Consider the following 24,736-nt stretch of genomic DNA (forward strand, 5'->3'; position numbering starts at 1 on the left):
ATCCCCTCTCAGTCTTCGAAACTCAAGGGTATACAAGTCCAGTCGCTTCAGTCTTTCAGTGTAAGGTAATTCTGCCATTCCAGGAATTGACCTCGTGAACCTACGCTGCACTCCCTCAATAGCCAGAAAATCTTTTCTCAAATTTGGAGACCAGAACTCCACACAGTACTGCAGGTGTGATCTCACCAGGGCCCTGCACAGCTGCAGAAGAACCTCTTTGCTTCTATACTCAATTCCTCCTGTTATGAAGGCCAGCATGCTATTAGCCTTCTTCACTACCTGCTGTACCTGCATGATTACCTTCATTGACTGGTGTACAAGAACACCCAGATCTCTCTGTACTGCCTCTTTACATAAATTGATTCCATTGAGGTAGTAGTCTGCCTTCCTGTTCTTGCTACCAAAGTGGATAACCATACATTTATCCACATTAAACTGCATCTGCCATGCATTTGCCCACTCACCTAATTTGTCCAGGTCACCCTGTAATCTCCTAACATCCTCATCACATTTTAATTCAAATACCATCATATGCCATGGTGGGATTTGAACCTGGGTCCCCAGAACATTACCTGGGTCTCTGGATAACAGTCGAGACCCAGTGATAACAGCAATAGGCTATTGCCACTCCTGGCTTTTCTCCATTTTCATTTTGACTGAACATTCATTATCTCTCATCATCCAGGGTTCCCAAATCTTGCCATTCTGACCTTCAATCCTCACAAGAGCATACTGGTCCTGAGATCTGACCTTTAAAGGATTCCCAAACAGCTCTGGCAACTGTTCAAGACAAAATAAACAAGTTTTTATCGGCTTACTGTGGGTTTTACTGCAGAGAACAGAGAAAGCTCCTGAGTCGATGATGGTCTGAAGGTTTCTCTCGATCCTGTTCCAATCACCAAGCTGTACAGCTACCTGGGAACCAATCACATCGCTGTTGGCAGGCAGAAGGCCTTTGTCATCAATAACTGATCACTACTCCACAGACCAATTAGCTATTTGTTTCTGGATGAATTTCCATTTGTACAAACCCTTGGTTCCAGCTCATCTGTGCCTTCTCCTCCCGCTGCTGGAACTAACAGCTGGGTAAACAGTGCTTCCAATAAGCGTTGTGCAATTGATAAGGTTAATTAATGATCTCATTGTGAACGTGCCTCTTGAGAGAAGTGGCCACAATGAGATTTGAATTTAGACTCAGTTTGAAGGAGAGAGGTGTGGTTCCAATCACAAGGATATGGAAGCAAAGCTGTCGCAAGTTAATTGACAAAGTTGAAGCATGGTTCAATAGAAAGTAGCAAACATTCAATGAGCCTTTTCAGAATTCACAGAATAGTTGCATTCCAACGGGTAAGGAGGTCAGCCCGCTTGACTTCATAGAATATGAGATCCCTGATTGGGGCAGTTAATATGGTCCAATCAGGGAGCCCTGGCTGACAGATAAAAATGGTGTATATCAGCAATACCAGAGATGCTGACACTGATAGTTGACTCTGTATGAGGCTGTACTAAAGTCAAGGACTGCTCATGTGTAAATAAAGGGTAACTTGGTGACAGGATACCAGCCTCTGTGGAGTTATTTCACCAATGAGTAAAAATATTCTAAAAGACAGATCCACCATCCATTGATAATTTAAAACATTAAAGATAGTATCAAACCTAGATCAAATGGTGCAAGAGTAGTTGACCGGACAGAGACATAGAAACATAGAAAATAGGAGCAGGAGGCCATTCAGCCCTTCAAGCCTGCTCCACCATTCAATACAATGAAGGCTGATTATCCAACTCAGTCCCTTGTTCCACTTTCTCCCTCATACACGTTGACCCTTCCCCTGTTCCACTTTCTCCCTCATACACATTGACCCCTCCCCGTTCCACTTTCTCCCTCATACACGTTGACCCTTCCCCTGTTCCACTTTCTCCCTCATACACATTGACCCTTCCCCGTTCCACTTTCTCCCTCATACACGTTGACCCTTCCCCTGTTCCACTTTCTCCCTCATACACATTGACCCTTCTCGCCCTCAGAACCACATGTAACTCCTCCTTGAAAACATTCAACATTTGGCCTCAGCCACTTTCTGTGGTAGAGAATTCCACAGGCTCACCGCAGTGAAGACACTTCTCATCATCACCGATTCATAAACTGTGACCCCTGGTTCTGGGCTCACCACCACGTGGAACATTCTTCCTCCATCTACCCTGTCTCGTCTTGTAAGAATGCTATAGGTTTCTATGAGATTCCCCATCATTCTTCTAAACTCCAGTGAATATAGTCCTAACTGATCTAGTCTCTCTTCATACATCTCAGGAACCAATTCTGGCAAATATTTGTTGCAGTCCCTCTACCCTCTGGACCTCCCTCCTCAGATAAGGAGACCAAAACTGCACACAATATTTCAGGTGTGGTCTCACCAAGGCCCTGCACAAATGCAGCAAGACATCCCTGCGCCTGCGCTTGAATTCCCTTTTTATGAAGGCCAACATAGCATTCACCTTCACGCTGCCCGCTGCACACTTTCAGTGATTGGTGTACAAGGACACCTACGTCTCATTGCACCTCCCACTTTCCAATGTATAACCATTCAGTTAATAATCTGCCTTCCTGTTTTTTGCTCCCAAAGTGGATAACCACATATTTACTCACATTATGCTGCATTAGTTATGCAGATGAAGTGCAGGAGCATATGTGATATTTATGTGCGAATTGTTTCAATCAGAGGATGGTGGGTATCCGGAACTCTCTGTCTAAAAGGGTGGTAGAGGTGGAAAAACCATTTAGGAAATATTTAGATGATCACTTGAAGATCCAGAGCATACCAGGTTTCAGGTCAAGTGCTGGAAACTGGGTTGAGAGTTGCTAGGTAGTGCTGGGGTAATGTCACTGGGTGACTAGGACAGAACCCCAGACTAATACTCTGAGGAGTTAAGTTCAAATCCCACCATAGCAGATGGTGAAAGTTGAATTCAATAAAAAGCTGGTCTAATGAAAACCATATAAGCGTTGCCCATTGCTGGTAAAATCTCATCAGGTTGACCAATGTCCTTTGAGAAAGAAAATCTGCCACCCTTACCTGGTTTACATGTGACTCCAGACCCACAGCAATGTGGTTGAGTTTTAACTGCCCTCTGGGCAATTAGGGATGAGCAACAAATGCTGACCTAACCAGTGACGCCCACATCTCGAATGAATACAAATGCCCTTGATGATCTACGTGAACATGATGGTCCAAAGAGCTTCTTTCCATACTCTGACACTATAGCGAGAACTTTGAAATTCAGGTGCTTTTGAATTGGAAATCAACATGGGTTAGTGAACAAGAGTGGGTAAATGAGAATTCGACATGGGCAGCAGGAGAGAGTGAAACCTTAATGAAAGAAACAGCAACACAAAATGCACTGCATTAGTGACTGCATCTGTCCTATAGATTTCTAAAGTGCAGATCTGCCATTGACTCAGCAATTGTTAACACCTCCTCAGGATTCTTGGGTGTTATCTATCGATCAATGTACAGGTTTTGAATGATTGGAGGGAATAATTCCCTGATCAGACAGAAAGACGTGGAAGCCCTTAGCCAGAGAAAAATGTAATAAAGCTGTACATGCTAGTACCAGTTCTTCAAAGGAAATCTTTGCCTAGTGGCAATCTGCTGCTTTTTCCCCACAACCTTACACACTACTTCTACCTATTAATCATGCAGTGCCCTCTTGAATGCCTCATTTGAACCTGTCTCCATCACATTTCCAGGTAGGCAAAAGTAAGGACTGCAGATGCTGGAAATCAGAGTCTAGATTAGAGTGGAGCTGGAAAAGCACAGCAGGTCAGACAGCATCAGAGAAGTAGGAAAAATCGACGTTTCGGGCAAAAGCCCTCACATTTCCAGGTAGTGCATTCCAGATCCCACCCACTCACTGAGAATAAGATTTTTCTTACCTCACATTTACTTCTTTTGCAAATCACTTTATATCTGCGCCTTCTGCTTCTGGATTATTTTATGAATGGGAACTACTTCTCTCTATCTGCTCTGTCCAGCTCCCTCATGGTTTTGAAAACCTTTGTCACATCTCCTCTTAGTCATCTTCACTCTAAAAAGAACAATCCCAATTTCTTCAATCTCTCCTCATCATTGAAGTTTCTTATTCTTGGAACCATTCTTATAAATCACTTCTGCACTCTCACAAATGGGTTCACATCTTTGCCATAACGTAGGGCCCACAACTGTACACAACACTCCAGCTGAGGTCTAACAAAGGTCTTGCCCAAGTTCAATATCACTACCTTGCTCGTGTATGCTATACCCAAATTAATAAAGCAGAGAATACTGTATACTTTAATTATGCACGTACAGGTGCTTTCTCCACCTGGCCTGCCACTTTCAATGATTTGTGCACTTACAGATCATTGAAGCAGATCAATGTCCCTCTGCTCCGAGGCCACCTTTAGAATTGCACCCTTATTTTATTTGTCTTGCAAAGATCATAAGATCATCAATAGTCTTTACACTGGCTTGATCCCCTCTTACTCTTTCCATTACTAATCTGAATTTAATGGTACAATGAGCACTCTTAATCAATGGCTTCCCCACAGATTCCCCAGCACCTAGATTCAGCCTTGTTTTTCACTAGACCAAGAACAGGCTGATCAGCGAAGTTCTCCTGAACACATTTCAGAAATTCATCCCCCTCATACTCATTTACTCTAATATTATTCCAAATTATATTTGTGTAATTCAAGTCCGAAAGGAATACCACTCTATCCCATGTAATTTCCCTGCAGATTTGTTTTGCTCTCTCTCTCTGTTCATTTGAAGGTATATAAATTAACTCCTGTAGCAGGACCTTGCCCCTCTCTAATACCACAATATCTTCTCTGAACATCATTGCTACCCAATGTCCAACGCTCCCACTTTCTTCCTTTTGTCTGTTCGTGTACACTACATAAATGAATCTGTCCATGAGGACATCAGTCTGTTGGGGTACAACCATCCCATTTAAACCAACATTTTAGGGGCTCTCTTGTGATGCATTGGTAAAATCCTTATCCCCGGACCAGAAGGTCCGGTTTCAATTCTCACCTGCTCCAGAGGTGTGTAATAACATCTCTAAACAGGTTGATGAGAAAAACTTTCCCAGCCCTTTTCAGTTCTGAAGAAGAATCATACTGGACTCGAAACATTAAATCTGTTTTTCTCCCCACCGATGATGGCAGACAGGAAACAAAGAGTAGGGATAAATGGGTCTTTTTCTGAGCGGCAGACAGTGACAGTCGGATATTAGTGTACGTGACACAGCTGGGTGGGTGAGTGCAGAGATGCAGCAGTGTGATTTGGACAAGCTGAATGAGTGGACAAATACATGGTAGATGCTGAATAATTTGGTAATGTGAGGTTATCCACTTTGGGAGCAAAAACAGGAAGGCAGATTATTATTTGAATGGATATAAATTGAGAGCGCGGAACGAGACTTGGGTGTCATCATACACTGAAGGTACGCATGCAGGTGCAGCAGGCGGTGAAGAAGGCTAATGGTATATTGGCCTTCATAGCGAGAGGATTTGAGTACAGGAGCATGAATGTCTTGCTGCAATTATACAGTACATTGGTGAGACCACACCTGGAATATTGTGTGCAGTTTTGGTCTCCTTATCTGAGGAAGGTATTCCTGTTATAGAGGGAGTGCAACAATGGGATGGTTGTAGGACAAAAGGTTAAATTAGTTCGGATTTTGTTTGCTGGAGTCAAAACCTGTGGTGCTGGAAAAGCACAGCCAGTCAGGCAGTATCCGAGGAGCGGGAGACTCGATGTTTCGAGCATAAGTGCTTCATCAGGAACATTTCTGCTGAAGGGATAATACTCGAACCGCCAACTCACCTGCTCCTTGGAGACTGCCTGGCTAGCTGTGCTTTTCCATACCATAATTTTGACTCATACTTGGAGCAGTCTGTGCAGTTTTGGTCTCCCTATCTAAGAAAAGTTATACTTGCCATAGAGGGAGTGCAGCAAAAGTTCACTAAGATGATACTGAGGATGGCGGGACTGTCCTCATTGTCAGAGTCATAGAGATGTACAGCATGGAAACAGACCCTTCAGTCCAACTCGTCAATGCTGACCAGATATCCTAAATAAATCTAGTCCCATTTGCCAGCATTTGGCCTATAAACCCTTCCTATTTATATACCCATCCAGATGCCTTCTATTTGGGGGGAGGGTACATAGATGGATTTTCCAAGATGATTTGGAGGTTTTGAAGATGGATACACCCATTGTCCCCATCTGCTGTGAGCCCTGAGGTAGAATGTACATGATTGCAGATTAAGCAGGTGCAAAACACACAACAGAATGAAATGGGTAGAGATTAAAGCATCTATAAATCTATGTCAGTGACACAACACTCCTCATTGTAGCAGTAAGGTTACAGTGGACTTGCTGGAATTTCCAAACACAGCCCACATGGGAACCCTGCAGCCAGGAGGACACTTTGGCCTGTATGTGAACCACCTCATTACCTGCAGCAGTTACCATGACATTTTTAAAAGGGCCAGCGAGATCCAATTTCAAGTAGAACTCACTGATGCAAGATTGGCCACAGATATGTGGTGGTGATATTTCTTAACAGAGGCTGATGGAGGTCTAAGGGAATGCAAAAACCCCACAATACATTCATCCATTCTTCACACATCTATCCAGACAACAGACACACAGCAGCATGCCATTCCCATTATCCAAACAAGCTGTGGCTAGCCTCTACTATCTGGCATTACCCAACAAATCAAAGACACAAGAAGTCCACGCACTGGATAATCCTATTGCAGGGCAGGACTTCAGGACAAATTTAAAATCAGAAAGATCAAGACCATTCTCAATAACAAACTTAGCTTAGCTAATAAGGAGATTAGCGATTAGAAATATTTTAAGAAATTTTAGGAGAATGGGTACATCTTAGAATCATAAAGATGTACAGCACGGAAACAGACACTTCTTATTGCTACTGAGTTAACTCTTTTCATGAAGGTAAACATTTAATGTGTAAATCCCTATTAGTTCATCACTAAAACTTTTTACAGCTTTAAATGCTGTCTGAGTCAATCAATACTTCAAGGAGTAAATCAAAAAAGGGGGGACAGAAGCAGCAGAGTAAAGTGCACAAGGAAGTCCTGGAGAACCTTGAAAAAAACACTTTCTTTAAAAACAAGGAAGTGGGGGTTGTTCACCTTGGAGCAGGCTGAGAGGTGATTTGAATCATGAATGGTCTGAACAGCATAGAATCATGAATGGTCTGAACTCCTTGTTTAAACTGATGAAAGGATTGAGAACCAGAAGGACAGATTTGAGGCAAATGACGAAAGAACAAAAGACAACAGGAAGAAAACCTTTCCTTATGCAACTAGTGGTTGGGACCTGGAATGCACTGCCCAAGAATGTAGTGGAGGGAGATTCATTCGAGGCTTTCAAAAGGAAATAAAAAATATTTGCATAGCTATTGAGTGTGGAGATGGTGACTGAAACTATGTGAGTCAATCTGGCAGAGAGTCAACATTGACATGATGGGCCAAATGTCCTTCTCCTGTGCTGTAACCAGTTTGTGATTCTATTTAAATAGATTTACAGTCCTGAGATGAACAGGTTTAACCTCAAACTAGGAACCTAGTGCTTAATTAAAGCACACATGCGCACTAAAACTGTGAATCACTGTACAAACCCAAACCCACCTAAACACTGACCCAGCCTGTGCCCACCTGACTTATGTTGACTCAATTGCACACAAACGTTCAGAATATAATATGGCTTTGTGAAAAGTCACAGATCTGTTTTTATTTAGTTCTTCCATCAGATATAGTCATTATTGGCAATGTCAGCACTTCTTGCTCATCTCTAATTGCCCTTGAGCTGAGTGACTTGCTCGGCCATTTCAAAGGGCAGTTAAAGGTTGACCACATTGCTGTGAGTCTAGAAGCTCATGTAGGCCAAACCTTGTAAGAACAGTAGATTTCCTTCCCAGAAGGACATCAGTAAACAAATGAGGTGTTGAGTCGAGAGTGTGGTGCAGCACACAGCAGCTCACAGAGTCTCCTGCTCCTCGGATGCTGCCTGACCTGCTGTGCTTTTCCAGCACCACCCTCTCAATTCTAATCTCCAGCATCTGCAGTCCTCACTTTCAGCTAAATAAATTTTTGAAACAATTTACAATATTTTGTTTTTAGCTTCACACTCCAGAATTTGTTAATTGACTTACTATTCAACTAGGTGCTGTGGTGGGATTTGAACCCATGCCCACAGGGTATCAGTCTGAGCCTCTAGCTCACTGGGCACAAGACCACAACATCACCATCTTCCCTGTTACATTAACTGTTCCTCTCTCCACAGATGCTGAGTATTTCCAGAATTTTCTGTATTTATGCTGAGGTATTAGATACCTGCATAAGTATCATTATGTTCTTACCTGTGCCCAGTGGTTTTTAAACACCATGAAGCAGGTCTCAGGGTCGGCAGTGACTGGAGACTGGGGACTTGAAGCCCGGCTCACCCGGTTGCCGGTTCCTCGGGGATTCAACTTACTCAGCCAGCTCATTCTTTCCGCCGACTTTGGAGGTTGGGTGTGTGGGAGCAGCAGGTGCAGGGTGGATGGGTATGAAAGGGGCAGAAAGGGTGAATCAGGATGGATAGGGTAGGAATGGGGAAGGTGAAGGGATCCAGAAGAGAATGCACAGTGCAGTATACTTTGCTCCAGGGCAGAGTGTGTTGACACTATCCGGTCAGTTTTCTTCTGGCTTCATGTATCATCCTGTCTGTAAGTGCTTCTCCTCCATGCTGCTTCAATCACAGCAGCTTACTGTAAAATAACAGAAACAAATTCTTTAGTTCACAATCATTTCAACACGCAGCTATTTAAGAATGCAAATGGATATCGTCATTTATTGCTAAGGGGATGGAGTTTAAAAATAGAGAGGTTATGCTGCAGCTGTACAGGGTACTGGTGAAGCCACACCTGGAGTACTGCATGCAGTTTTGATTTTCCTACTTGAGAAAGGATGTACTGGTGCTGGAGAGGGTACAGAGGAGGTTCATGAGGTTGATTCCGGAATTGAAAGGGTTGACTTATGAGGAGAAACTGAAGAGACTGGGACTCTTACTGGAATTTGAAGGAATGGGTTTGGGAGGTGGTTGGGTGCGGTGGGGGAACAGGGGTGATGGTATCTTATAAAATTATGAAATCAATAGATAAGATCAAAGCAGGGAGGTTGTTTCCATTGGCGGGTGAAACTAGAACTAGGGGGTATAGCCTCAAAATAAGGTGGAGCAGATTTCGGACTGAGTTGAGGAGGAACTTCTTCACCCAAAGGGTTGTGAATCTGTGGAATTCCCTGCCCAGGGAAGCACCTGAAACTACTTTGTTGAATGTTTTTAAAGCGAAGATAGATTTTTAAGGAATTAAGGATTATGATGAGCAGGCAGGTAAATGCAGCTGAGTCCACAAAAAGATCAGCCACGATCTTAGTGAATGGCAGGGTAGGCTCGACCAGGCCAAATGGCCTACTCCTGCTCCTATTTCTTGTGTTCTTATTCTATGGCCCAATATATTCACCATGTCTCATGGTAGTGCCCTATTATGGTCTCACGCCAATAGAGTGGTGTTAAATACCAATCGGTATTAAGACATTCAACCACATGGGCATCAATAGGATAAATAGACAAAGTCTTTTCCCTGGGGTGGGGGAGTCCAGAACTAGAGGGCATAGGTTTAGGGTGAGAGGGGAAAGATATAAAAGAGATCTAAGGGTCAACGTTTTCATGCAGAGGGTGGTACGTGTATGGAATGAGCTGCCAGAGGATGTGGTGGAGGCTGGTACAACTGCAACATTTAAGAGGCATTTGGATGGGTATATGAATAGGAAGGGTTTGGAGGGATATAGGCCGGGTGCTGGCAGGTGTGACTAAATTGGGTTGGAATATCTGGTCAGCATGGACGGGCTGGACCGAAGGGTTTGTATCCATGCTGTATATCTCTATGACTCTATGACCTTAGTCTCTGACTTCTCCTTGGTCACTTCACTTGCTGACCTATTGCTCTGAATTCTGTTCCCCTGCCACACTCAGTTAAACCCTTCTGAGTGTAAACTCATCCATAAAACTAAATCTTTTTCCACCACCCTTATAGATTTGAAAGGGATAGAAATGGGTGATTGAAAAAGAGGCCAGTAACCAAGGAAAGGAATGCATAGCTGGGAATGACCCAAAGTCTTCTCCTCAGATCAGAAAAGGAAAGCATTGAAGGTGGAGGTGAGGACGAGGTGTCTTCTTGTAACAAGATGGGATACATTTGTGCAGAATGCTTGAAGTTGAGAGGGCAACTCAAGGAACTCATTGGAGTTCATAAGAATGAGTCTGATAGAGAAACCCAGAAGGAAAGGACCATGGATAATTATAAAAACACAAAGACCCTTCAGGTAGACATTGCTGTGAGTGCAGAAGAATACATTGGGTAGATGGACAGATGAGGAGTTTTGTCTACAATCACATTTTCTTCAAAGGCAACATTCAAGGTTATAACTATATGAAAGGATATAGGTGCTACTCAAGCTCTGTTGATTGAGAAGAATTAAGTTTTCCCTCCAAAGATTTCAGTGAAAGCCAGAATATTGGTAAATGGTTTAGATATAAAGTATATCCTAGTTCCATTCCACAAGATCCAATTGGAGTGGGACGTGTTGTCTGGATTAGTGGTTGTCAGCATAAGTTAAGAAATTATCTGGACATAGAGTTGATGTACCTTTTGGGAATGCTTTAGCAGGATTGAAAGTCACAGCTTCATCTGCAATCATGGAAAATCTGAACAAATACAGAAATAGGTTCCAGGTATTTTCCCATAGCATGCAATGATCAGAGCAATGGCAAAGCAAAGGCATTCACCAGAAATCACAGTAATATGTCAAATAGATTTTAGGGTCACTGAAATACTAAGAATGACAATCGTTCAGCAGAATGTTCCTATGGCAGGACCAAAAGGAACACAGAAAGCACTGACATTGAGAAACAGGTATTTTAGATGGCCAGGACTTCATAAAGGTGTAGTGTCAGGTGGTAAGATGAGTGGAGGATGTCAGAGACAGTAAGGAAGACTGGGAAGAAAGGTAGCTAGTGCTGAAAACCAGCGTCTTACAATCCGACTAACGAACACAGGAAACTTCAAACAGTTTGATACTGTGCTGTCAAACTTAGAGAGAGGAGAACAGGAGGATACTGTCAGGCCAGTTAGAAAGTATAAGGCAATCTGCAGAGATTTGCCTGGGTGTTCTATATTAAGGAGAAAATGAGGTTCGTAAAGAAGGGCTTATGCCCGAAACGTCGATTCTCCTGTTCCCTGGATGCTGCCTGACCTGCTGCGCTTTTCCAGCAACACATTTTCTGTTCTATAATAACTAGACACAATGTGGATGTAGGAGAATCAGGACAAAGAAAACAACACCCTGTCAGCTAGGCCCGGTGAAACACGCTCAGGTGAAAACAGAGATTCAGTGTGTGCTGGAATGAACCTGGTTAAAATAGCTGGAGTTCACCAGTAGTTAATTCTTAACCTGGATGGGTCAACTAGATTCTATATCGATTACAGAAATTCAGTGAATGCAGTCACAAAGACCATTCCAGTTCCACTGTCACAGGACTGTATCGATAGGATTGCACAGTATGCCTTTCTGCTCTAAGGGTGATCTCCCAAACGGGGACTGCTCAGTGACATTAACATCAGGGCAAAAGAAATTTCCAATTTTTTTTACTGCAATGGGCTGTACCAATGTCAAGTGAAACCATTTAGATTAAAATAAATCATATTCCCCAGTCCATTCTAGAGGTTCATGAATCAAGTTGTGGGTGATTTAGAGTGATAACAGTCGAGTTACATATCAATGGGTCTCTACCTGGAATTAGGGTTGCTAAATTAATAATAAATAGGCATTCTTGTTAAATTCGAAAACTTAGTCCATGATTTCTGTCAACCTGGATATGAAGATCAGAGACATTGGGAATTTGTCTATTTTTAAAAATACTTTAATTTTGGAATCGGCAGTGTTTGATTTCTGCTGTTATCCCAATGAGGGGGAACATGAGCCAAGTAAGACCCTGGAATGACATCCATTAGGGTGTGTCTCTGCTTTTCCTTTACTTTGCCAAACACTTTCTGTATCTCTGTTTCTTTGTTTCCCTTTGCTTTCTCACTCCCTGTCTCTCTGTCTCCCTCTCAACATCTGTCTGTCTGTCTCTCTCGTTCTCTCTTTTCTTCTGTCTCTGAATCAGTTTCTCTTATTGTACCTCAAGCCCTCTATCTGGCTCTCTCTCTCTTTTCTCTCTCTCTCTCTCTCACTCTCTCTCCCTCCCACTTTCTTTGCCCCTCCCTTTTCTCTTGTCTCACTTTCTCTCTCATTCTCTCTGTCTATCCTTCACTTTCTCTGTTTTTCACTCTCGCTCTTTCTCTCTGCCTCACTTTGTCTCGATCTCTTCTGTTGTTTCTCCCCCTCTCGCCCTCTCTCTGTGAGTCTCTTTCTTTCTCTCCTGCTGTCTGGTATTTGGGGGAGAGGTGCTTTGCCAGGGCTGTGGTCTGGGTTTACATCCTTTCCCTGCTGACCATGACAGTGTTAGACTGGGTGCTGTGTATGTAATGAGCAGATTGCTGACAGAGTGTGATGTGGTAGCGTTAGTCGGAACTGCACAGTGCTGCCTGGCCATCTGTTTGTATTTAACACACTCCACAGATCCCACAGGACCTGACCTCAGACGCCAAGGCAACCAGCAGCAGGAATGTGGCAGATGTGGAATGAGACCGTGTGACACGGATTGCGTTCCTCTTGGACAGTTAGACACACAAACAACATTCCAAACAAGTGTCTGATCATTCAGGGTGGGGGCATAGGTGGGGGAGGGAGGGAGGACAATTGAGTCACGTCAGATCAACATTCAGGCTGACCCTGACATTCAGAAATCAGACAGTGCCGCACTGTCGGGGGGTCAGTGCTGAGGGAGGGGGTACTGTGGGGGGTCAGGAGGGGGCACTGTCGGAGAGTCAGTGCTGAGGGAGTGCCGCACTGTCGGAGGGTCAGTGCTGAGGGAGGGGGCACTGTCGGAGAGTCAGTGCTGAGGGAGTGCCGCACTGTCGGAGGGTCAGTGCTGAGGGAGGGGGCACTGTCGGAGAGTCAGTGCTGAGGGAGTGCCGCACTGTCGGAGGGTCAGTGCTGAGGGAGGGGGCACTGTCGGAGAGTCAGTGCTGAGGGAGTGCCGCACTGTCGGAGGGTCAGTGCTGAGGGAGGGGGCACTGTCGGAGAGTCAGTGCTGAGGGAGTGCCGCACTGTCGGAGGGTCAGTGCTGAGGGAGGGGGCACTGTCGGAGAGTCAGTGCTGAGGGAGTGCCGCACTGTCGGAGGGTCAGTGCTGAGGGAGGGGGCACTGTCGGAGGGTCAGTGCTGAGGGAAGGGGCACTGTCGGGGGGTCAGTGCTGAGGGAGGGGGCACTGTCGGAGGGTCAGTGCTGAGGGAGGGGGCACTGTCGGAGAGTCAGTGCTGAGGGAGTGCCGCACTGTCGGAGGGTCAGTGCTGAGGGAGTGCCGCACTGTCGGAGGGTCAGTGCTGAGTGATCGTTTTCAAATTCACTTGTGGGATTTGAATATCGCTGGCTGTACCATCCTGAGAAAGTGGTGATGAGCTGCCTTCTGGAATCTCTGCAGTTAATGTATGGTAGGATTACCCAGAATGCCCTTAAGGAGGGAACTCCAGGATTCTGACCCAGTGACCCTGAAGGAACGGTGATATATTTTCAAGTCAGGATGGTGAGTGGCTTAGAGAGGAATTTGCAGGGGGTGGTGTTCCCATATATCTGCTGCTATTGTCCATCCTAATGAAAGTCGTCAAAGATTTGAAAGATGCTGTCTGAGGATCTTTGGGTGAATCTCTGCAGTGCATCTTGTCGATAGTACACACTGCTGTTACTGAGTGTCAGTGGCAGAGGGAGTGGATGTCTGTGGAAACATGGCTAATCAAGAGGGCTGCTTTCTTCTGGATGGTGTTGTTGGGGCTGCACTCATCCAGGCAAGTGGGGAGTATTCCATCACACTCCTGCCTTGTGCCTTGTAGATGGTGGATAGACTTTGGGGAGTCAGGAGGTGAGTTACTTACCACAGCATTCCTAACCTCTGACCTGCCTTTGTAGCCACTGTGTTTATATGGTGAGTGCAGTGTCGTTTCTGGTCAACTGTAACCCCAAGGTTGCTGATGGAAGATTCAGTGATGGTAACACTATTGAATGTCAAGGGGCAGCGGTTGGATTGTCTCTTATTGGTGATGATCATAGCCTGGCATTTGTATAGTACAAATGTTACTTGCCACTTGTCAGCCCAAGTCTGGACATTATCCAGATCTTGTTGCATTTGAACATGGACTGCTTCAGTATCTGAGGAGTCATGAGTGGTACTGTACATTGTGCAATCTTTGGTGAACATCCCTCCTTGTGAACTTATGATGGAGGGAAGGTTATTGATGAAGCAGCTGAAGATGGTTGAGCCTCGGACATTACCCTGAGGAACTCCTGCAGAGATGTCCTTGAGCTGAGATGACTGACCTCCAACAATCATGACCATCTGAAGCTGTGCCCTCAGGTCCTAATCTCTCCTATTGGTGGAAACAGTTTCTTCCCTCCACGGCCTCTCAGTATTCTGGAAGTTTCAATCACACCCCTCCACCTCCCACTTATTCTTCTAAACTCCATTAAGTGCAGACTCAGAGTCCTCAACCAATCCTCCTATGACAAGCTCTTCATCCCCAGGATCATTCTTGTAAACCTCCTCTGGACCTCCTCCAATTCTTGCACATTCCTTCCTTAGATATGAGGACTAAAACTACTCACAATTTTCCAGCCTTATACAGCCCCAGCAGTACATCTCTGCTCTTGTATACTCGCCTTCTTGAAATTAATGCTGACATTGCGTTTGCCTTCTGAACTTCCAATTGAACCTGTTAACTTAAAGAGAACCCTCAACTGGGGCTCCCAAGTCACTTTGTGGTTCAGATTTCTGAACCTTTTGCCCATTTAGAAAATAATCCAAGCCTCTGTTGTTTTGACCAAAGTGCATAACCTCACACTTTCCCACATTGTATGCCATCCGCGGTTTCTTTGTTCACTCTCCCAGACTGTCCAAGTCCTTCCGCAGCCTCCCTGTGTACTCAACACTACCTGTCCCTCCACCTATCTTTGTGTCAGCTATAAACTTAGCAACAATGCCCTCAGTTCCTCCAGCCAGATTGTTAGTGTATAATGTGAATAGTTGTGGTCCCAAAACAGATCCCTTTGGCACTCCACCAGTCACCAGCTGCCATCCTGAAAAGATCCCTTTATCCCCACTCTCTGTCTTCTGCCAGTCAGCCAATCCTGTATCCAGGCCAGTACCTTGCCACTAACACCATGGGCTCTTATCTTATTGAGCTACTTCCTGTTGTAGCACCTTGTCAAAGGGCTTCCAGAAATTCAAATAGATCACGTCCACTGGCTCTCCTTTGTCTAACTTTACTCTTTTGCTGCTTAAAGAATTCCAACAGATTTGTCAGGCATGACTCCCCTTGACGAAGCCATGCTGACTCAGCCCTATTTTACCATGCACTTCCAATACTCCACAATCCCATTCTTAATAACAGACTCTACAATCTTACAAATGACTGAAGCCAGGCTAACTGGCCTGTAGTTTCCTATCTTCTGCCTCCTTCCCTTTTTCAACAGGCATGTTACATTTGCCATTTTCCAGTCCTGTGGGACCCTGTTTGACTTCAATCATACCTGAACCATTACCCCCAATGTCTCTACAAGCTCCTCAGCAACCCCCTTCAGAAATCTGGGGTGTGTCCATCTGGTCCAGGTGATTTATCCACCTTTGGCCCTTTCAGCTCCTTCAGCACCATCTCCTTAGTGATGGCTACTGCACTCACCTTTGTCCACTGCCCCTCTTGAAGTTCTGATAAGCTATTAGTTTCTTCCACTGTGAAAACTGATGCAAAGTACCGAATTCAGTTTGGATCCAGTGACTCGTCCTCAGAACTCACTGGTTGCCAGAACTGCTGAGCTTTTCCAGCAATTTCTGTATTTGTTTCTGGTTTTCAGCATCCGCATTTATTTAGTTTTTACCTGTTTAATCCCTCCACCATTTCTTTGATCCCTATTACTACATCCACAGCCTCATTTTCCAGCAGTACAATGTCCAATCTTGCCTCTCTTTTACCTTGTAGATATCTAAAAAAACCCGAGGTAAAAACAATGACTGCAGATGCTGGAAACCAGATTCTGGATTAGTGGTGCTGGAAGAGCACAGCAGTTCAGGCAACATCCAGAATCTAAAAAAAACCCTCTTGTATCCTTGTTGCATATTACTAGCTACCTTCCCCTCATATTTCATCTTCTCCCCCTTTTAATTGCTTCTTTAGATTTACTCTAGTTTTTAAACATTTCCTGATACTTTACTTTCGCTTCCCATTAATCTTCATCACATTGTACGCTTTTTCTTTTGTGTTCATGGTGTCCCTGACTTGTCAGCCACGGTTGCCTCATCCTCCTTTTAGTTTTTTCTTCTTCCTTGAATGAATTTCTGCTGGGCCTCCTGAATTACCCCAGAAACTCCTGCCATTGCTGCTCCACTATTTTTCCTGCTCGGCTCTCCTTCCAGTCAGCTCTGGCCAGCTCCTCCCTCGTGTCTTTGCAGTTACGTGTATTCGACTGTAATACCAGTACATCTGATCCAATGTTTTCCCTCTCAATCTGCACAGTGAATTCTATTATATTACGATGTAGTGGTGCCAGTGTTGGACTGTGTTGAACAAGATCAAAAGTCACATGACACCAGATTATAGTCCAAACAGGTTTATTTGAAAACACAAGCTTTCAAAGTCTCACTTCTTCATCGGGTACCGGTGAGAGAGGGAGACACCAGACACTATGTTCTATGACCTAAATAATGTCCTGATGCAGCTCCGTTTGTGGGTGTTGGGATGATTGCTCCTGTAGTTGAGTATCTGGTCAGTGCGTGTGGCTTTCCTGTAAATGCTGGTCCATTGGCTTTTCATTCTACCATGACATATAGGAAGGGAAGTCTGTTGTTCTCTTTCTCTTTGGTGAACCTTATACACGTGAAGATGTTGTTTATGTGTTTGTGGGTTTCTTCTAGTTTGTTGAGTATCATGATGACAAAGGTGTCATCCACATAGAAGACCCAAAGTTTGGGCTGGATCATGGGGAGGGTTGTTTGTTCTAACCTCTGCATAACTGCTTCTGCTATAAGTCCTAACATTGATGATCCCATAGACCTTCCAATGATTTGTTTGTAGATCTTGTCATTGAAGGTGAAGTGGGTTGTTAAGCACAGGTTTACTAGTTTGAGGATGCTGTCCTTGCTGATGGAGTTGGTGCTGTCAGGTGTTTGTGTCCTTGGGTCGTCTAGCAGTGAGGTCAGTGTTTCTTTGGCCAGGGTGATGTTTATTGATGTAAATAGGGCCAGCATGTTGAAGGAAACCATGACCTCATCATCCCCTACCTTGGTGCCTTTGATGTTAAGGAATTCCTGGGTGGAGTGGATGGAGTGGCGTGAGTCTTCTGCTAGGTATTTCAGTTTGCATTGCAGTTCCTTTGCTAGTTTGTATGTTGGTGTATCAGGAAGTGAGACTATGGGTCTGGGGGTGGGGAGGGGGTGGGGCCTTGTTTATGTACCTTTAGTAATCCATAGAAACAGGGTGTGTTGAATCCTTCAAGTTTCATTCTTTGGAGGTCTGTCTTGTTAATGTCACCTGTCTTGTGGAGTTTCCTCAGGGATGTTGTAATACGGTTTTCTAGCTGTGGAGTTGGGTCCATTACCACCTTTTGGTAAGTGTCGTTATCTGCGAGTAGTGTGTTTGCGATTTCCATGTATTGTGTTCTGTTCAGGAATGCGGTCACGCGTCATTTGTCTGCTGGTAGGATTATGATCGTTCTGTCTTTTCTGAGTCTTCCAGGGCTTTTCTTTCCTGTGTGTTTCCTTCTTTCTTTCTGCTTAGTACTGGTGCTATAGTCTGTCTGATGGCCTGCTGAGTTTCTTCGGTAAGTCCATTGTCTCTTCAGGGTGGATTCCAGTACTGCTAGGAAATCCTTTTTATCCGTGTCCCTGTGGTTGAAGTTCATCCCTCGTACTAGGATGGCTTTTTCTGTGTCTGTGAATGTTGGTGCAAGAGGTTCTTTATCCAAGCCTCCGAATTGTCTGTGCTACTGCTGTGTGTGAGCTTGGCAGGTTTTTCTTGTTGGGCCCGTCTTTTCTTAGAGAAAGGAAAGAGTGAGAATAATTGAATACTTTTCTGGTTGGTGATCAATGATTAGTGGTGCCCCTCAGGGCTCGGTGTTGGGGCTGCAATTCTTTACAATTTACAGAGATGATTTGGAGTTGGGCACCATGTGTAGTGTGTCAAAGTTTGGGGATGACACTAAGGTAAGTGGCATAGCAAAATGTGCAGAGGGTACTGAAAGTCTGCAGAGGGATCTAGTTAGGTAAATTGAGTGGGCAAGAGTCTGGCAGATGGAAGACAATGTTGGTAAATGTGAGGTCATCCATTTTGATCTGAATAACAGCAAAATGGACTATTATTTAAATGGTGAAAAATTGCAGCATGCTGCTGTGCAGAGGGACTGAAGTGTCCTTGTGCATGATTCATAAACAGTTGGTTTGCAGGTGCAGTAAATAATTCAGAAGACAAATGAAATATTGTCCTTCAATGCTAGAGGTGTAGTGTTTAAAAACAGGGAGGTTATGTTGCAGCTGTACATGGTGCTGGTGAGGTCATACCTGGAGTACTGTGTGCAGTTTTGGTCTCCTTACTGGAAAAACAAGTACTGGCACTGAGGAGGTGCAGAGGAGGTTCACTGGGTTGATTCCAGAGTCGAGGGGTTGGCTTATGAGGAGAGACTGAGTAGATTAGGACTATACTGACTGGAATTTAGAAGAATGAGGGGGGATCTTCTAGAAACATTATGAAGGGAATCAATACGATAGAAGCAGGGAGTTTGCTTCCACTGGTGGGTGAAACGAGAACAAGGGAGCATCACCTCCAACATAAGGGGGAGCAGATTTAGGAAGACGGAAGTTCTTCACCCAGAGGGTTGTGAATCTGTAGAACTACCTCCCACTGAAGTAGTTGAGGCTTCCTCATTGTATGTTTTTAAGGCAAAGGTAGATTTTTGAACAGTCAAGGAACGAAGAGTTATGGTGAGAGGGTCAGGTAAGTGGAGCTAAAGCCACAAAAATATCAGCCAAGATCTTATTGAATGGCCATGGAGTGGAGGTGCCAGTGTTGGACTGGGGTGGACAAGGTCAGAAGTCACCTGACCCCAGGTTATAGTTCAACAGGTTTATTTGAAATCACAAGCTTTTGGAGCACTGCCCATTCATCAGGTGAAGTGTGACGAAGGAGCAGCGCTGTGAAAGCCTGTGATTTCAAATAAACGTTTTGGACTATCACCTGGTGCTGTGTGTCTCCTGATTTATTGAACGGTGGAGAAGGCTCAATTTCCAGATGGCCTGCTCTTGCTCAAACTTTTATGTTTTTGTGTTCAGCTCTGATCCCCTTGCAACCCATGTCTCTGTGATACCCACAGCATCGTACCTGCCAATTTCAATCTGAGGTGCAAGCTCATTCCCCTTGTTTTCTACACTGTGTGTATTTCAGTACAACCCCTTCAGTCCTGTGTTGATTGCTCCCCTTCTCATAGCTGTCCCATTATCTGCTGTACCTGAAGATAGATTCCTGACCCTTTCATACTCTCCATCCTATTACTGGTTCTGGAAACTTTAATAACCTCTGCTGAGCAGCTCTCCCAAGAACTTGTCTGAAGTCCTTGTGACCTTCAATTTACCTCAATTTACAGCACCTACTGTATTCCAAATGCTTCATCATTAAGATACTGAGCCTTTAGGCTTGTTCCATTATTCAGTTTCTCAACACTCGCATGGTTACTTGGTACAGTATGACATTTACAAATTTGGGCCCTTCCTTTTACTTTCTAATAATCATCAATTCTATCACTAACTGCCAATCCTACCAATCTCCTCTACTTTTTATTTTACAGCTTTCTTAACAAATGAAACCCCCGCCTCTCCGCGATTTATTAAAGTCTATTCGCAGCCCTAATAGAATTATACAAACCCAAGAGTGTACATATCCCTCTATAACTTTCCTATTGAATGAGCTCTGGCAGTTCATTCCATACACACAAACCACCCTCTACCCTGTCTCGTCCTGTTGGAATTTTATAGAGTTCTGTGAGACACCCTATTCTTCTGAGCTCCAGTGAATGTAATCCTGATTCAACCTCGAGTCTGCTCTGACCCTTCTAATTGCATCCCACACAGACCCAATTCAAGCCCATAACCCAATATTTTAGCCAATTCTCCCTAACCTTCATGCCTTTGGACTGTGGGAGGAAACCAGAGCCCCCCAGAGGAATCCCACACAGACACAGGGAGAATGTGCAAACTCCACACAGACGGACACCTGAGGGTAGATTCAAACTTGGATCCCTGGTATTGTGAGGCAGCAGTGCTAACCGCTGAGCCACTGTGCCACCCCATGATGCAATTCACCAGGACTCCGGTCCCAAAATGATTCAGGTGGAGCCCAACCCATTGGAACAGCCTTATTCCCCAGTCATAGAGTCATAGAGAAGTACAGATGGAAACAGACCCTTCGATCCAACTCGTCCATGCTGACCCAGATATCCCAACCCAATCTAGTCCCACCTGCCAGCACCCGGCCCATATCCCTCCAAACCCTTCCTATTCATATGACCATCCAAATGCCTCTTAAATGTTGTAATTGTACCAGCCTCCACCACTTCCACTGGCAGCTCATTCCATACACGTACTACCCTCTGTATGAAAAAGTTGCCCCTTAGGTCTCTTTTATATCTTTCCCCTCTCACCCCAAACTTATGCCCTCTAGTTCTGGACTTCCCCACTCCAGTGAAAAGACTTTGTCTATTTATCCTATCCATGCCCCTCATGATTTTATAAACTTTTATAAGCCTCTATATCAGCCTCCAATGCTCCAGGGAAAACAGCCCCTGTTCAACCTCTCCCTATAGCTCGAATCCTCCAACCCTGGCAACATCCTTGTAAATCTGAACCCCCTCAAGTTTCACAACATCTTTCCGATAGGAAGGAAACCAGAATAACACGCAATATTCCAACAGTGGCCTAACCAATGTCCTGTACTGCCTCAACAAGACCTCCCAACTCCTGTACTCAATACTCTGACCAATAAAGGAAACCATACCAAATGCCTTCTTCATGATTCGATCTACCTGCGACTCCACTTTCAAGGAGCAATGAACCTTGGTCTCTTTGCTCAGCAACACTCCCTAGGACCCGACCATTAAGTGTATAAGTCCTGCTAAGATTTGCTTTCCCAAAATGCAGCACCTCACATTTATCTGAATTAAACTCCATCTGCCACTTCTCAGCCCATTGGCCCATCTGGTCCAGATACTGTTGTAATCTGAGGTGACCCTCTTCGCTGTCCACTAATTGTTTCTCCCATACTGATCTTTGAGCCATACATCTAACTCGATAAATTTGCAATTAGCTCATTGCTCAGGGAGCAATTCAGAGATTATTACCTTCTTGGTTCCCTTTATAATTTAGCCCCTTGCTGCTCATTTTCCATCAGCAGAACCTCTTTCCTCATTCTACTGATATTGTTGGTACCTACATGGTCCATGACAAATGGATCTTTTCCCTCCTACTCCGAGTTCCTCTGCAGCCATAGAGTCACACAGCACAGAAACAGACCCTTTGGTCCAACTCATCCAAGCTGACCAAGTTTTCTAAACTAAACTAGTCCCATCTGCCTGTATTTGGCCCATATCCCTCTAAACCTTTCCTATTCAAGTACCTGTCCAAATGTCTTTTAAATGTTGTAACTGTACCTACACCTACCACTTCCTCTGGCAATTCATTCCATACACACAAATCACCCTCTAACTTGTCTTGTCCTATTAGAATTTTATAGAGTTCTGTGAGATACCCTATCCTTCTGAGCTCCAGTGAGTATGATCCTCATTCAACCTCTCCTTAAATATCAGTCCTGCCATCCTAGGAGTTTGTCTGATAAACCTTCACTGCACTCCCTCCATTGCCAGGACATCCTTCTTCAGAGAGAAAACTGCCCCCAATATTCAGTATGGTCTCACCAGGGCCCTGTATAATTGCAGCTGCTCCTGTACTTGAATCCTCTCGCTGGGAAATTGCACCAGCTGCTTACCTTCATCGATTGGTGTATGACGATCGCATTGCACATTCCCCCCTCTCAGTTCACAGCCATTCAGATAATAATTCACCTTCCTGTTTTTGTTCCCAAAAGTGGATAACCTCACACTTACTCACAGCGTGCTGCATATATCTCCCAATAGCAGCAGAGAGATGGAAGAACAGATTGGACAGCAGATCTTAGAAAGGTGCAGATGTAACAGAGTTGTTGTTATGGGTGACTTCAACTTCCCCAATATTGATTGGAACCTCCTTAGTACAGATTGTCTGGATGGAGCTGATTTTGCTAGGTGTATCCAGGAACGATTCCAGGTCGGCTGACTGGGGGAGGCCATATTGGATTTGGTGCTAGGCAATGAACCAGGCCAGATGTCAGATCTCTCAGTGGGAGAGCACTTTTGTGACAGTGACCACAGCCGCCCCACCTTTACCATAGCTATGGAGAGGGATAGGAACAGACAGTATGGGAAGGCATATAATTGGTGGAGGGGAAATTATACTGCTATCAGACAGGAGCTGTGGAGTATGAATTGGGAACAATTGTTCTACGGGAAATGCACAGCAGAAATGTAGAGGCTGTTTAAGGAGCACTTGTTGCGAGTAGAACATAGAACATAGAACATAGAAGAATACAGCGGGTAGGCCGCCCTCTTCCATTTAACAAGGGATTCCAATTCCTTATTAAACCACGGCTCCCTCGCACGACCCTTTCCTTCCTGCCTGACAGGATAACTTTGTCCCACTGAGACAGGCAAGGAATGAGATGGTGAAGGAGCCTTGGATGACAAGAGAAGAAGACCTTCTCGTCAAGAGGAAGAAGGAAGCTTACTTAATGTTGAGGAAGTAAGGATCTGGCACAGCTTTAGACGATTACAGGGTAGCTAGGAAAGAACTCAAAAATGGCCTGACGAGAGCTGGTGGGCGGGGGGGACAAAAATGCCAACGTGGGAAGGATGAGGGAAAACCCAAAGGCATTCTACACTTACGTGAGGAATAAGAGAATGATCAGAGAGAGAGTAGGGCCGATCAGGGATAGTGGAGGGAACTTGTGCCTGGAGTCTGAAGAGGTAGGGGAGGCCCTAAATGAGTTTCCTGCTTCAGTATTCACTAGAGAGAGGGACCTTGTTGATTGTGAGAACACCATGGATTAGATGGATATTAAGAAAGTGGATGTGCTGGAAATTCTGGGAAGCATCAAGATAAATAGGTGCCTGGGCCAGACCAGATATGTCCAAGGTTATTAAGGGAAATGAGGAATGAGATTGCTGCGCCTCTGGCGAGAATCTTTGCATCCTCACTCTCCATTGGAGTAGTACCGGATTATTGGAGGGAGGCAAATGTATTCCTCTGTTCGATAAAGGGAATAGGGAAATCCCTGAGAATTACAGACCAGTTAATCTTACATCTGGGGTGAGCAAGGTTCTAGAAAGGATTCTGAGAGATAGGATTTATGACTATTTGGAAAAGCATAGTTTGATTAAAGATAATCAGCATGGCATTGTGAGGGGCAGGTCATGCCTCACAAGCCTGATTGAGTTCTTTGACGATGTGACGAGACAAGTTGATGAAGGTTGAGCAGTGGATGGGGTGTATATGGGTTTCAGTAAGGCATTTGATAAGGTTCCCCATGGTAGGCTCATTCAGCAAGTTAGGAGGTATGGGATACAGGGGAGATGTGGATGTCTGGATACAGAAGTGGCTGGCTGAAAGAAGACAGTGAGTGGTAGTGGATGGAAAGTATTCCGCCTGGAGGTCGGTGACCAATGGTGACCCACAGAGATCTATTCTTGAGTCTCTGCTTTTTGTAGTTTTTATAAATGACTTGGATGAAGAAATGGAAGGGTAGGTAAGTACGTTTGCTGATGACACAAAGGTCGGTGGTGTTGTAGATAGTGTCGAGGGCTGTTGCAGGCTACAAGACATTGACAGATTGCAGAGCTGGGCTGAGAAGTGGCAGATGGAACTCAACCTGGATAAATGTGAAGTGATTCATTTCGGGAAGTTGAATTTGAATGCTGAATACAAGGTTAAAGACAGGAGTCTTGGCAGTGTGGCAGCGAGATCTTGGGGTCCATGTACACAGATCCCTCAAAGTTGCCACCCAAGTTGATCGGGTTGTTAAGAAGGCGTATAGTGATTAGGCTTTCATTAACAGGGGGAGTGAGTTGAGCTGCGAGGTTTTGCTGCAGCTCTATAAAACCCTGGTTAGACCACACTTGGAATATTGTGTCTAGTTCTGGTCACCTCATTATAGCAAGAATATAGATGCTTTAGAGAGGATGCAGAGGAAATTTACCAGGATACTGCCTGGATTGGAGGGCTTGTCTTATGAAAAGAGGTTGAGTGAGCTAAGGCTTTTCACACTGGAGAGAAGAAAGAGGAGAGGTGACATGATAGAGGTGTACAAGATAATAAGATTTGGAGATGCCGGTGTTGGA

The 24,736-nt window shown here is 44.6% G+C and overlaps 1 protein-coding gene across 1 annotated transcript in view; it reads right to left on the reverse strand.

The window, feature by feature from the left end:
* Positions 1-618: 618 nt before the first annotated feature.
* LOC122551097 (protocadherin-16-like) overlaps positions 619-24,736 on the reverse strand; it is a 152,359-nt gene continuing 128,241 nt past the window's right edge. Inside the window, exon 16 of the mRNA XM_043692741.1 lies at positions 619-780. Within this exon, the coding sequence (XP_043548676.1) occupies positions 619-780 (162 nt within the window). The remainder of the gene's footprint in view (positions 781-24,736) is intronic.

The sequence above is a fragment of the Chiloscyllium plagiosum genome, chromosome 6 (genome assembly GCF_004010195.1).
Source record: "Chiloscyllium plagiosum isolate BGI_BamShark_2017 chromosome 6, ASM401019v2, whole genome shotgun sequence".
In the NCBI taxonomy this organism is placed as follows: Eukaryota; Metazoa; Chordata; class Chondrichthyes; order Orectolobiformes; family Hemiscylliidae; genus Chiloscyllium; species Chiloscyllium plagiosum.